We start from the raw sequence: 13,179 nt of genomic DNA, 5'->3' as shown, positions 1-13,179 counted from the left end.
TCAACAAACTAATACTACTCTGAATTTCAGCACTGCTTACTTTCATACAGGTTTAAAATCTAATTGTTAATTCAGTGACAGTGAGAACTGGAAAATAAAAATGGCAACAGAATGGATGCCAACTCAACTGTAGCAACACATGGTGCTGTTACCAGTTTAAATTTGCATAGCCCAACAGAAATTGTGTGCTTTTATACCTTAAATTACACAAGTTATTTAACAGTCTTTATCTACATAAACACACAAGAATAGAAGAAAATTAAGACCCTCATATTTAAACATTAGCAAGGCAAATACAAAACTGCTCATAATGCAAAGCTATACATGTTTTTATTTTATCTTTGTTTTTAAATAGGAAAGCAATTCTATTTCTACAGGCATCAAGGTATTTGAAGGCATCAGGGGGATTTAGTGCATAGCAACTCCGGATACTACAGGCTTCCGTACCCTAGAGTACAGTACAGTTTCCTCAACAGAATGAGAGGACGTTTAATAATGTAAAACAAAACGCCAATCAACACAAAATCAAAAAGCAGTCAGAAATGTTGTGAAAATCGTACAGTACGTTATTCTTTAAAAGACAACCAGCATATTCAATTTGTCTTGCTGCCTATCACCTGAAGAAAAAGTACATAGAGGCCAATAATGGCTTGGGAGGGGTGTTACATATCTACAAGAAGGCTCTCATATTAAAGAGTTTCTAAAAGAATCTTTAAAACTACATGATTAGGTCACAAAAATCATATACATTTCACTTTGGTTTCTTGGGATAGTCATGTAAAATGCATAACTTAACAGCTTAAAATACAACAAAATATCATGTAAAAAAATGTACATTAGCATCCATGACAAGAGACGTCTACCATTCGGTATCTTAGTTCATAGACATTTCACAAAGATTTTTATCCCTTGCATGTTTATGACTTTTCTGTGAGTGAAATTGGATTTAGTGAGCATTATCACTCAACTACAGACTGCTTTTTTGTAGTCCTCACTATGGCTGTGTTAGGCATGACTAATCACAAAAATATAGAAGTAAGCAGGAAATAAAATATAGCATTTAGATCTTTAAGATCTACAATAACAGAGAAAGACCAGATTCAACAGAGTTTTGGAGGTTGTACTTGGGAGATGGCATCAACACTATAAACTAGAAATATATTTGTTAGCTTGTAAAGTGATTGCGAGTTATTTTTAACATACATTGTTGTTGGAAACTTCTCACAGCTTCAGTAAGTGGGATGATAACTTAAGGCTAATATTCATAATGATTTTTCAAACTGTTGAATTATCTGAGAAGGTATCTTGCCAGTGCTTTGCTGTTATGCTGCATCGGTATTGCAGGTCAAAGGTTGATAAATCGAGAAACTGCTACTTTATTTCGCTTTAAGCATACAATTACTTCTGTATAACAATTTCTGTTCAAAAGCATTATTTTATTCTAATATGGCAGTCTACCAATTCCTATTAACTTGTTTTTAAACATTCGAAGTCTCGAGCCCTTACTTTCATCAACATTTCCCACACTACCTTTTTATTTTTTACTACTCCAAGCATGCTTAAAATGTATTCATTAACATTACTCAGTAAAGAGCCACCTTATGTGCAATATAAATGGGGATTAGTCAGCGTGTTCTCTGGAACCTCTAGCACAATTCAATTCCCTGAAGTTGAAAATGTTAAACTGCAGAGTGTGAACAATGCTATAGGAGTAAGTGCAATGAAATAACTCTGTTTCCATACTAGGTTACTCTGCGATGACAGGTAAATATTTCCCTAATACAGCAAAAGGCAACCCTGTGAGCATCTTTACTATCATTAAAGTAATTCAGTTTGTTCTGCTGGGGAATTCACTTTCCAATCATTACTTTTCAAATTAAGTTTGTGTGAGTGTTAGCTTGAAAATCAATCTCCTAGCAGGAGAACGTGGACCATAAAAAAAGTTCACATAGTGAGCTCTGTATAGACAACTAATTAAGAACACTTTCAAATGTGCTTACAAAGGAACATTTCCTGTGCAGCAGATTGTAATGTCAAAAACAATTGAGAATAGTTTCATCTTGGATTTTGGCGGACCATAAACTAAATTATAGAATAAAAATGTTTCCTCCAATTAAAAACTACATACATTTGAAAATGAATAGCAAAATATATCCATTTGCTAAAAGATTAGGCTCTAGCCAATCACATTTGCAGTTTGCTCTTAAAACTGAAAGTGGAGAGGCAAAATAGACAGCAATACAGATAAAACTTCACAATAAGCAGATTCACTGGGTTAGTTTCCCATTTTTCGTTTGTGGAAAGGATTGGGATGGTACCAACTCATTCGAAATCTGCCCTTTGCATTTGTACAGTATGGAGGCCATTTTGTGGGATGGTTTAGTCAATGTTATTCCTATGAAATTCCCAACAGTGATAATTTTTTTTTCTACAGAGTTGGCCAGTCACAGCTAAACCACAATTAAAAGATGACATATACTAAAGATATTGGCTACAAAGTCTACAATCTTTTGAAATATGCAGAGAACTAAAACTCACTAATTTTTTACCCATATTGTGTTTTTTGGCTTACATGCCTGTTGTGTGAACTATACTTGTTTAAATGCAGCATTTTACAAATATTTCTAGACACTCCATTAATATTTGCATTTCAATTTCTATGGAATGTTCAATGCAATGTTATGCAGTACTCTTAGAAGGCCATCAATATCAATTTTAAAATAGTTCTATGGAATTTCCATAGGTATACTAATTGAGATTTTCCTAGAAACTCAGAATACATGAAAATTCTGCAGGCTTATCCATGAGTTAGAAGTCCTCTATTTCCTGCATTGTCACTTGAATAAATCTTTGCGTATGTTCTGCAAAAAGGGACATAATGTATTTAGTAGATATATTTGAAGAATCCCTTAAGATTCCATAGACTTTTCAAAATTCAGCAGGTTTGAAGAAATTTCCATTGCCCATTCCATCTGAGGCAATGATGTTTAAATGCCAGTTCCCAGTATCAGTTGAATCTAAAAAAAAAAGCGGTGTTCACTTCATTTCCTTCTGCTAATTACACAATTTCCAACATCTACTTGAAAATTGCAATGCTGGAATTGTCCCACAGCTTAAAGAAACTTGAGCTATTACAAGATCTACACACGTTTAAATGATGGCCACCTTGGAAATCAAGAAGGGTGTGCCATACAATTTTAAATTAAGTGCCGGTACTTTGAACCATATACTCGAGAAAAACATTGCTCGTCTAACAGACTGATCATGAGTGAGAGGCACCATGTCCGTATACTGTTGATCCCTACAGATTTAGGAGTGATGAATACTTAAGTGAAGTCTGCATGCCGACAATAATGGCTAACTTACACGATGAAAGTAAGCAGGCATTCAGAAAACAGGTCCTTGTGAACGACTGTAATACATATCTGTTATTCTGCCTATGTCCAATGCAAAAAATGTTAACCACTTTATAAGAGAACAAATGATTAAAGAGTAGTTACTCGAATATTGAGAAGACCTTTTATCTAGGGCACAAGTAAACATTTAGCTTACTTCGTAAAAGGCGTAGCTCCAAAGAACAGACCAATAAATGTTGAACTCTATCCTCAATGACAGAAAACAGTATGGTTATCATCAGCAAATAAATCTGTAACAGCTTGAAGAAAAAGCATTTGAAATGCTGAAGGACCTAACTTTGTATACGCTCCTTAATTTAATAACTATCAAACAGCTTATAGAACAGGATTTATAAAGATAGTTTTTCAATTTTGGAATGTAGTTTATCACAATGCACTTTGATGATGGAATGATAATGCAGCAACAAATTTTAAGTTTGCAAAGAAGTGCAGTTCTACATTTGGCTTTGCTTCCTATATATCTAAGAGAAAAGACTAGGTATACATTACACCTCCCAAGGCATTGGCGTTAGTTGACAGATATTTCTGCCTATGGAAGAATTAATTAAAAAAGTTATTGTCATTAAAAACACAAAACCTAAAAGGTTCTTCGTATGACAAAAGCTGTACAAATACTCAATTACAACGATTCTATGACATTTTCTAAAATAAAGCATACTTACGGTGTGTATTAAATCTTATTTTTCATTGACCGTACTTGTGAACATATTAAGAGTAAATCTAGCATATTTCCTACCTTTATAGCATTTTTAATATAAAATATTTACTTGTATGCAAACAAGAATATCTGCAAATAAACAACATCTGTTCCATGTGTATGTCCATTTACAAATTCAGTCTCTTTTTTTTTACAGCCTAGGAGGAATTAGATTAGAATAGGAAATATCTTTTTACATCAAAAGTAACACCCACAAAAAAGTCTATGCAAGGATCCACTGTTCCAGTTCACAAAGGCCACAGAGTTGGAAGCACAGTAAGTCTAAGAAGAGGATACAGGGATTCTAGAAGAAACTTGCTGAGAGAACTGAACTGTTAATTAACATTTTTCTGTGCTGCCATCCAATTCTAGACTCCATCTGTTGGCTCAGTCTCAAGTGATCCAGAGCAGTTGTGTGATGAAGGGGTTGCCACTGGTGTTCCATGTGACATGTCTCGTCCGATGATCTCATTTACTACAAAGCAAACAAGAATGTTACAATGGATTATCAGTCACAGCTACAAAAATCTTCTAGAACAAAGATATCAAGGCGTTTTTCTTCTAAAATATGAAACTGTAAGGGTTTGGGAAGCTAGGCATCTTAAAGGATATTTTAACACTCTGACTGTCCCAAGATTTTGAAAATCCTGAGCCAATTCTTTATTGTGCCTTACTCTGTTCAACACACTTTTTCTGCTCACCTTGTGGACAACAACCAAATCTGAGGTATATAGAGAACATGACAAATAATCTAGAAGGAATAACGTAATTTTATGTTAACAAGCATTTGTGAGAAACCCGTTTGTCACTGCTTAGCACTGATGCTCTGTCGGGTGTATGAGTAACAGCATTTGTTCTGAGATGGAAAGCCGATTGCTGCAAAAGACTCCCAAACTAGTGCAAAGGAAGCGGAATTGTTGGCTAGCCTGTACAAACATGCTGTTTATGTCTAAGCAAGTGATGATCAAAGCATGTTCTCAAAGCAATATAAACCAGTTATCGGAGAAGACACCAAAAACCTGAGATGTATAAGTGCAGCATTTAAAGTAGCAAGGTGCCAATTGATTGGCTAGGGTAAATGAGCAAATGCAATGGACTTTGATGAAGCAGAAATTGGCTCAGTGACGTGCCAGGCTAGGGAGAGTGCAGGGAAGTCAGATTGGTCTGTTCTGAGAATAAGTTGCCTGGCTTTTGCCTATATGATCAATGAATAGAACATGAGGTTGCTGTGAGAGTTTGGATGCACATAATTAAACAAGACCACGTAGGGTGTACAATTTAGTAGATTTAGTATTGTCCAGAAAAATAGTATCCCCATATAGTCGAGGCAGGTGTTTGAGGAGGAGTTGTACATGTGTGTGCTAACTTTGTAATTTAATAGCTTGACGTGAACGGAGAAGGAGGGGGTGCTGAGCTATGATTAGGCAGATGGTGCACAGTGACTAAATGAATGTTACTTCAAGTGATGGCATGCCAATGTTGTCTACAGAATAGTGAAATGTCATAACTATGCATACTCAACAAAGGCTCAGCAATTGTGTTGAGCTACTCACCTGGTGCACAGAATAAGACCCTTCAGACAGATCACACACAGTGGAACTCATGGAGACTGTTAAGATACAATTGGTGCCCAGTTTGGTGGGCTCTTGGTGACAATCTCCTACTTGAAGTAGGTTAGACAAAGCTATCACCTGCAGCAAAATGTTGTTTTCCTGAAGTGGGATCCACTTCGCTTGGTGTGATGATAGGATCTACGGAAGAGCTTCCCGTACTTTTTACAACAAAGTTCACATTTTTATAATGAGAAACTTTCACATCCCTCCCAACTTTATTCAAGAAGATGCAAGGGCAATCTTTAATGTAATAATAGCAACTGTTTATAAATGTCAAAACCTTGACCACGTCCTTCAATATCAGACTGCGGCCAAGATATTAATCAGCCCATAAAAGTGGCAAATGGTGAACTGCACTGACGTCTTGAGCTGAAACAATTTTCAGAGGGGGTGCTGGCCTGTGGCATCTGTTCACTAAAGTCTCACATCTTCTGCAAAATATTTGTGCCGATACCAGCGAGTTTAGCAAATTTGAGAAGTCCCTTCTGCAGCAGAGTATGGTGTAAGGCCTCATTTCCATGATTTGTGTTAATCAGTGGTGCATTTTGAGATATATATATATATATATATATATATATATATATATATATATATATATATGCACAAGTGAGGCTCTCTCACCAAACTAACGCAGCCGCCGCCACAGCAATGTTGGAAAGAAAAGCCACGCCACTCCAACGTTCGTTATGGGCTAAAAACGATTTATTTAGCGTTCAAGGCCACCAGATCTTACGCGTTTCGGGCGTCCGCCCTTGTTCACAGATCATTCGTCAGTAAGTTCACAATGGCTTAAATGCAAAAAGTTTTTCCCGGGCATTTTTTTCACAACCACGTGTCAAATTAACATAGAAGACACACTACATAACTTAGGCTAAAACAGTCTTTCCTCTAAGCCAGTGCCATAAAAAATGATTACATGGTTAAGCTAACAGCATAAATGCGTTGTTAAAATCACAATCATAATACAATTTATTTTATGATTAAAAAAATAAATATATTGTAATCTATAAAAATATATATACATTTTTATAAAAAACATGTGACTAAGACAATGTGCAAATATCGCAATTATATAGTGATAACAGTTGGTCACTAATAAATAAATAGCACACTATGTACAAAAAGATATTAATATTGATTAACTAAAACCTAATACCAATATATAACAATGTACTGTCTTAGATCTATTGGATAAGGCACTTATCCAATATGATGTCAGCATAAATGCTCAGTGTATTGATTGTGATTTATTTTATATGGTCACTGGAGTGAATCGTGCAATACGAAAGAGTTTAATGACTGCCTATTATCATGCCCCCTTTGTCTGTGTCCGAATAAAAGTGCTCGATAGGTTTTGGAATTGTGTGTGCCCCCCAAAAAAAAGGGGAATAAAAAGGGGAAAAAAAAAATTTTGGGGGAAAGTTTTGTTTTCTTTTTTTTGTTATCTTTCAATGTGGATGGGAGAAAAACTCCTTACCACTATCAAACATACGTGCCATGATAGAAGGGATTGATTCAGTGAATACAATTCTAAAAAGAGACCTTGAAAAGAGCAAGAGAGGCAGGTACTGGCAGGGACACTTTAAGTAAGTATAAGCTGGTCAACAAAAAGGTCATTACAGGAATACATGAAGGTCTTCCGTTGTATTAAGACCGTTAGGGAAACGACTGCCCAGTTCTAGGATGAACTGAGATTCCAATCTCCTGAGCAGGAGATCCCTGTCTCCCCCCCTGATGGGTTTGGGTACGGAGGCTATGACAAAGTATGTTAAGCAGTCAAGATTATTCTGATGGATGGCTTTAAAATGACGGGCCACAGGATATGTGCTGTCGTTGTTCACGATGGCTCGCAGATGTTGTAGAATTCTGACATGCACCTGTTTGCCGGTACTACCCACATATCTTAGGCCACAGGTGCATGTCAGAACATACACTGCAAAATCAGTTTTGCAGTTATGTTTCCCCCTAATTTCCACAGGGTCGGGTTTGAAGGGTGTGGAGTATTTGGTGGTGTTTACCCCAAATTTACATGCTCTACAACTAGAACAACGAGTAAATCCAGGCCTGGCCATCCAATTATCTTGTTTAATCAATTCTGGAAAATCTCGACTGAGCTGGGTTCTCATGCTCAACCCTTTCCTATAAGTGATATTGGGTCTATCTGCTATTCTAGGGGCCAGCACCAAGTTAGTTTTTAAGGCTGGCCATCTTTGGTTGATGATGGACCGTATTTTGCGTTCCTGTCTATTGAAAGTCAGAATCAATCTGGGTGGACTGCTGCTTGATTCTGTGGTTACTTCAGAGCTGGAGTCTGAGCTAGATAGAAGGGACTCCCTGGGTCTGCAGTTGGCTTTGGCAACGGATTGTTTCAAAACTGATTCTTTATATCCCCTCTCTCTGACTCTATTGAGGGCTTCAGCAGCACAGAGTTGATAGTCCTCATCGGTGCTGCAAATATGTTTAAGCCTCAACAGTTCCCCAAAGGGGATATTGTCAATGATGTGACGGGGGTGGGAGCTGCTTGCGTGGAGTGTGCTGTTTCCAGCAGTACTCTTGCGGTGCAGTTTGGTGCATAACTTAGAGTTTTTTACAAAGATCTTAACATCAAGAAAATCTGCCTCTAATTTGTCAATGTGTGATGTAAAATGCAAATTCTCATTATTGATATTGATTGATTGTATAAAGTTTTCTGCACTTATCTGGTCCCCCCTCCAAACAACAAAAACATCATCAATGAAACGCATCCAATGCAATACATTGTTGACCATAATGTCACTGTAAGTAACATTGAGTACCCGCTCCTCCCACCAGCCAACGTGTAAACACGCGTAGCTGGGGGAGAAGCAGGCACCCATAGCCACTCCTCTCTGTTGTAGGTATATTTCCTTGCCAAACATAAAATAGTTATGATGCAAGCACCAATTTGTCAGTTCTATCAACATCTTATTGTGATTGTAGCAATTGATGGATCTGGTTCCCAAAAAGTGTTCAAGTGCTCTTAATCCAGCATGATGGTTAATGCTGGTATAGAGTGATTCTATATCTAGGGTGATTAATAACAGATCATCACTCCAAGGAACATTTTTGATCTTGTTCAAGAAATGGCCAGTATCCTTAATATAAGATGGCAGAGCTTGCACTAGATTTTGAAGGAAATAATCAATGTATTCCCCAATGTGCTCAGCCACACTGGAGATAGCAGAGATAATAGGCCTCCCAGGGGTAGGGCTCACCATTTTATGCACCTTGGGCAAAAGGTATAATTTAGGCAGTACTGGGTTTTCAACATTAAGAAAATCAAATTCCTCTTTGGAAAGCATGTTTTCCCTCTTCCATTTGAACAGAATATATATCCAAACAAGACAGTCACAGTAATCGGCTGACTCTCGCTGCTGGTGGGAGAGGTATACTTACCCTCTTGGTTCAATTTCAAACAACAAACATAAGCCACACTCCAGAAGCTTGGATCATTTAAGTTTCAAAATCAATAATACAAGGCAAACACCAACGTGTTTCGACTCAAAAGTCTTTTTCACTGTAAATTAACATATATATTCATTGAAAACCCCAAAGATTAAAGCAACATTCTAGTTCGATGAAAATGCAATTTAACTGAACATTTAAACAAAACAAAGAAACAAATTTGCAACTTAGTTATTTCATGTAACTATAAGACATGCCCACACCATGCACAGTATGGTCATCAATGATGTCAGATCAAACTCATTAGTGAGGTTGTCAGTGTCATACAACAAGTCATGAGTGTTGTAATATGTGAAGTCATAAGCAGTGCATGGCGAGGGCGCCAGAAAAAGTTACTTAAATATATACAACTGGAAAATTTCAGGTTTTTTTGTTCAAAATGTTACCTTTAGTCTGACAATGTTAGTTTACCCCTCGTTTTTTTATTTTTTACGTAATACCTTATTATACGTAACGCCAAGCCTACCCCGTGCACAGACTTTCGCTCCAAGGGTTTGATCACAGGGCCTGACCTGCAGCCAGGTCCTGTGCACAATCGCCCGTGGTCAACTATCCCATGATCATGCATGGGCTCTGGCTGAGAATGGCATTGATTAGCTGCATGGACATCCTCTCTTAAGTGGCCAATACACCACAAACACTCAAGATCTCTCCCATATTTTTAAAGGGTTATCCCATCCCGAACAACTCTTGGGGGAGCCGGTGCAGCCTCTGGGCTCTAAAGGGCCTCTTGCAGGGGCAGTGGAGCCCTGCTACCTCCTGCAAGAGGCCTGCAGGATTGTGGCAACCCCCTGAATAAATATATGTGTTCGAATTGGCCTGAGGGGTCCCTCATATACCCACCCCACAATGTGCAGGGGGTCAGGGTTCCCCTACCCTTCTCTTTTATACCTTATTCATAGCTTAATGTTCTGGTCAAGGGGGGCTGAGTCCCTGTATCCAGAAATGGCAGCTCTACATTTATCTTCATGTTGCAGACAGTCAATCAGAGTACACGTTCCAGCAGGAGTGAGGCAGTGGAAAAGAAAAGAGACCTTCATGCCCAATCAGATCACTTTATTGTTATAAATGGAGTTATCATGAACCTATTGCATGAGTCCCGTGAAGCAAACCATCCAGATTACAAATATTTTAAACCTCAATTTCTCAAAAACTACTGAAAGTATTAACATCAAATCACACAAACACATTTTCTGGATCAAGGTCTAGTTTTCTGCCAAATTTGATATGATTACATTAAGCCATTTGGGATGTAGAGCTGTTAAAAAGCACTATGAAAATTGCATGGGAAAATATTATTTTGGGACCCCCTCCTTTTTACTTGGCCCTACTGGACGGATTACCAGAGGTCTTTGAGGAAGGAGAGGAGGTGGGTGAACTTTGTTTTTGGAAAATTTCATGAAGATTTGTCAAACAGAGCCAACTATAAGAAAAACAAAAAATACATGTTCTACAGTAACTAGATCCTAACTATAAATACATAGCGGTGACCGTCACTGTGTTTTGTATACATATATATCAGTTTTACATTTCTAACACGGGCCAAGGGCATTGGAATGCTTAATATGAGAACCACATTTTACTACACAAGATTAGATACATTTGCACCAGAGTTTACTCGATTTGTCCAGAATGAAAGAATGTTGAGCCAATGAGTGAACACAAACCTGGTTCCCCGAATTCAAAGTCAGCAGCACTGGCCATTAGATCACATCAATATTCCTCAACTTATGTGTGAAAGTTTGTATCTGAGCACATACAGGGACCATATTCTCTGGTAAAATGGCATTGCGAAGTAAATGAAAAAAAAGCAGCAACAAATACTGAAATGTTCACCCGGAGTCTTGCTTGGGAATAGTTGCAAGTGTTTGTTTTAAAACTGTACTTGGGCACATTGAAGGCTCATTTCCACTGGTCCACAAACAAGGATAATCATTTTACATAATACTTGTATATAGACCAGGACTTTAGCAATCCAACGAAAATTGGCTCACAAGCCATAAATGGGTCCTAAACCCCAAGTTTAAGGAATACTGACCTAGACAAGTTAATGTAATTACTTGTAGGTCAATCCTGTAGGGAGGCTACAGTGCTGAGTTAATCAGTCACATTTAAAGTTTGTGTTTGATGTGTAACTCCCTCCTTCTCAGCCCTAATGGTCCAATTACAGCAGATTAACCACTGCCATACGTTCACTTCTGCACATCTCCCCATATTCAATAGGAACAGTGAGTGGTTAATCTGGCGTAACATGATTTAAACAGGCCAATGCAGAGAACAAACATCACTGAGAACACGGGTGGGTCTATTAGTTGGTGCCACATTGCATTTACTTTGTAAACAACGTATTTTGATCATTAGGCCTGGGAAGGAGGGAATTACAAATCAAGCACAAGTTTTAAATATAACATATACCAGGACTTTCGCGACCCACCAGTAGGTCCTGACCTACAGCTTGTAAAACGCTGACCTATTGCAATGTGGGTTGTGATGAATGCAATGTTCTGCAATGGAACCAGGGGTGGAACAGCCCACAGGCATTGGCAGATTGCAACAGGAGAGAAAGTAAGCGGAGGCAGCACAGAAAAAAGCCTGGCTGTGGGAGAGCAGATACAGAAACATGAGTGGTACCATAATGTCAAATGAGCTGCTGGAAAGGGGTGGTAACACTGAGGCACACCTCTGACAGGACACACCAAGGACAAAAACAGGGGGCTATGTGAAAACAATTGCCCCTTTGCCCCGCTATAAGGAGTTAGGAATCCCCAACTTTCCTGTTTAATAAAATCTTGGAAATTATTTATACAGAATTTATATAGAATATCTCAGGTTCAGCCAGTTACAAGTCTGCAAAGAAGAACATCACCTGTTACACCTGATGACAAATTGATCAGAAGCACTAATATTGCCTTTAGATGCTTACCACAAATAGATATTTGGGCAATTAGTTAGGATGTAGAAAACATAAGGGAGCTAAACAAGGAGGGCAGTTTTATACATGCCCCAATCAAACAGCCTGGTTCCACTAATAATGAGCTGCAAATCCCAGATCAACTACATTAAGATCAATATTTTGATTAGTGGTAAAAGCTGGGAGGGGGAGTGGCTAACCGCTGATCATGGCAGACGCAGAATAGAGACGCTCCGGAGCCCGGGCACACAGATCCTTCATATTTGCAGAGTGCTGCGCCCATCGAGCTCCATCCGCCGAACCGAACTGGTGTGTCGGTCACGGGCTACCGACTCGGGAATCGTGAAACAGCCATCGATGTTGCATTAGGCGGAAACAGCAATGAGGCCTAAGTGATGACGGCCTGCGGCGGAACAAGTGAGGCCGAGAGCTGTGCAGTGCGAAGGCAGGCCAGAGAGGCCGACACTACGTTCCTGGGAAAAACAGCAGAGAAGGGTGCCTACCCCTTTGAGAAGCCCCGCTTTCCCCTGACTCACCGTACAACAGCTCAGCAGTAGGTGACACGGTCCTGAGCCCAGATAGTGCCACCTATACGGAGAGGGGGCCAGACTCGCCTTCACATGCTGTCTAGGGCGCTGAGCGGCTGGAAGAACGGGCCGGATCCCCCCCTCTCTCTCATGGACCGAGGAGGATGTAGTTGAAATGCGGCTGAGGAAGGCTCACAAGTTGCCCACCGACAACGCAAGATGCGGAGACAATTGCAGACCTACCAATCACCCTGGGAGTGTCCACACTCCTGCCGGATGTGCAGGTGGAGTTAATCCTATCAGCACGCACACTGGGCAACACATCGGTTGAGGCAGTCAGAGGTGCAAAGTCTGCCTTTTTCCCCACACACCTTGTCTGGTCCCCATCCCCCGCTCCTCTCTACTTTGGGTGTACGAGGCGGCCTACGCGGCAGTGCACTGGCCCTGGAGGCAGGGGCTAGTAATGCTGGGCGGACTAGATTGGGACGAAGTACCCCTGGGAGAGATTGTACTGCCCTGTTGATGTTAACCT

The 13,179-nt window shown here is 39.4% G+C and overlaps 1 protein-coding gene across 2 annotated transcripts in view; it reads right to left on the bottom strand.

Moving 5' to 3' along the window:
* Positions 1–311: 311 nt before the first annotated feature.
* Positions 312–13,179, bottom strand: part of NFATC3 (nuclear factor of activated T cells 3) — a 1,100,962-nt gene continuing 1,088,094 nt past the window's right edge. The window contains exon 10 of one of the 2 annotated variants that reach the window (XM_086945198.1): positions 312–4,588. In XM_086945198.1, coding sequence (XP_086801324.1) covers positions 4,482–4,588 — 107 coding nt within the window. In that variant the 3' untranslated portion in view covers positions 312–4,481. The remainder of the gene's footprint in view (positions 4,589–13,179) is intronic. The other variant, XM_086945199.1, reaches the window with a different exon arrangement.

This window comes from Lissotriton vulgaris, chromosome 12 (assembly GCF_964263255.1).
Source record: "Lissotriton vulgaris chromosome 12, aLisVul1.2, whole genome shotgun sequence".
Taxonomy (NCBI): Eukaryota; Metazoa; Chordata; class Amphibia; order Caudata; family Salamandridae; genus Lissotriton; species Lissotriton vulgaris.
This window is presented reverse-complemented; position numbering and strand designations above follow the sequence as displayed.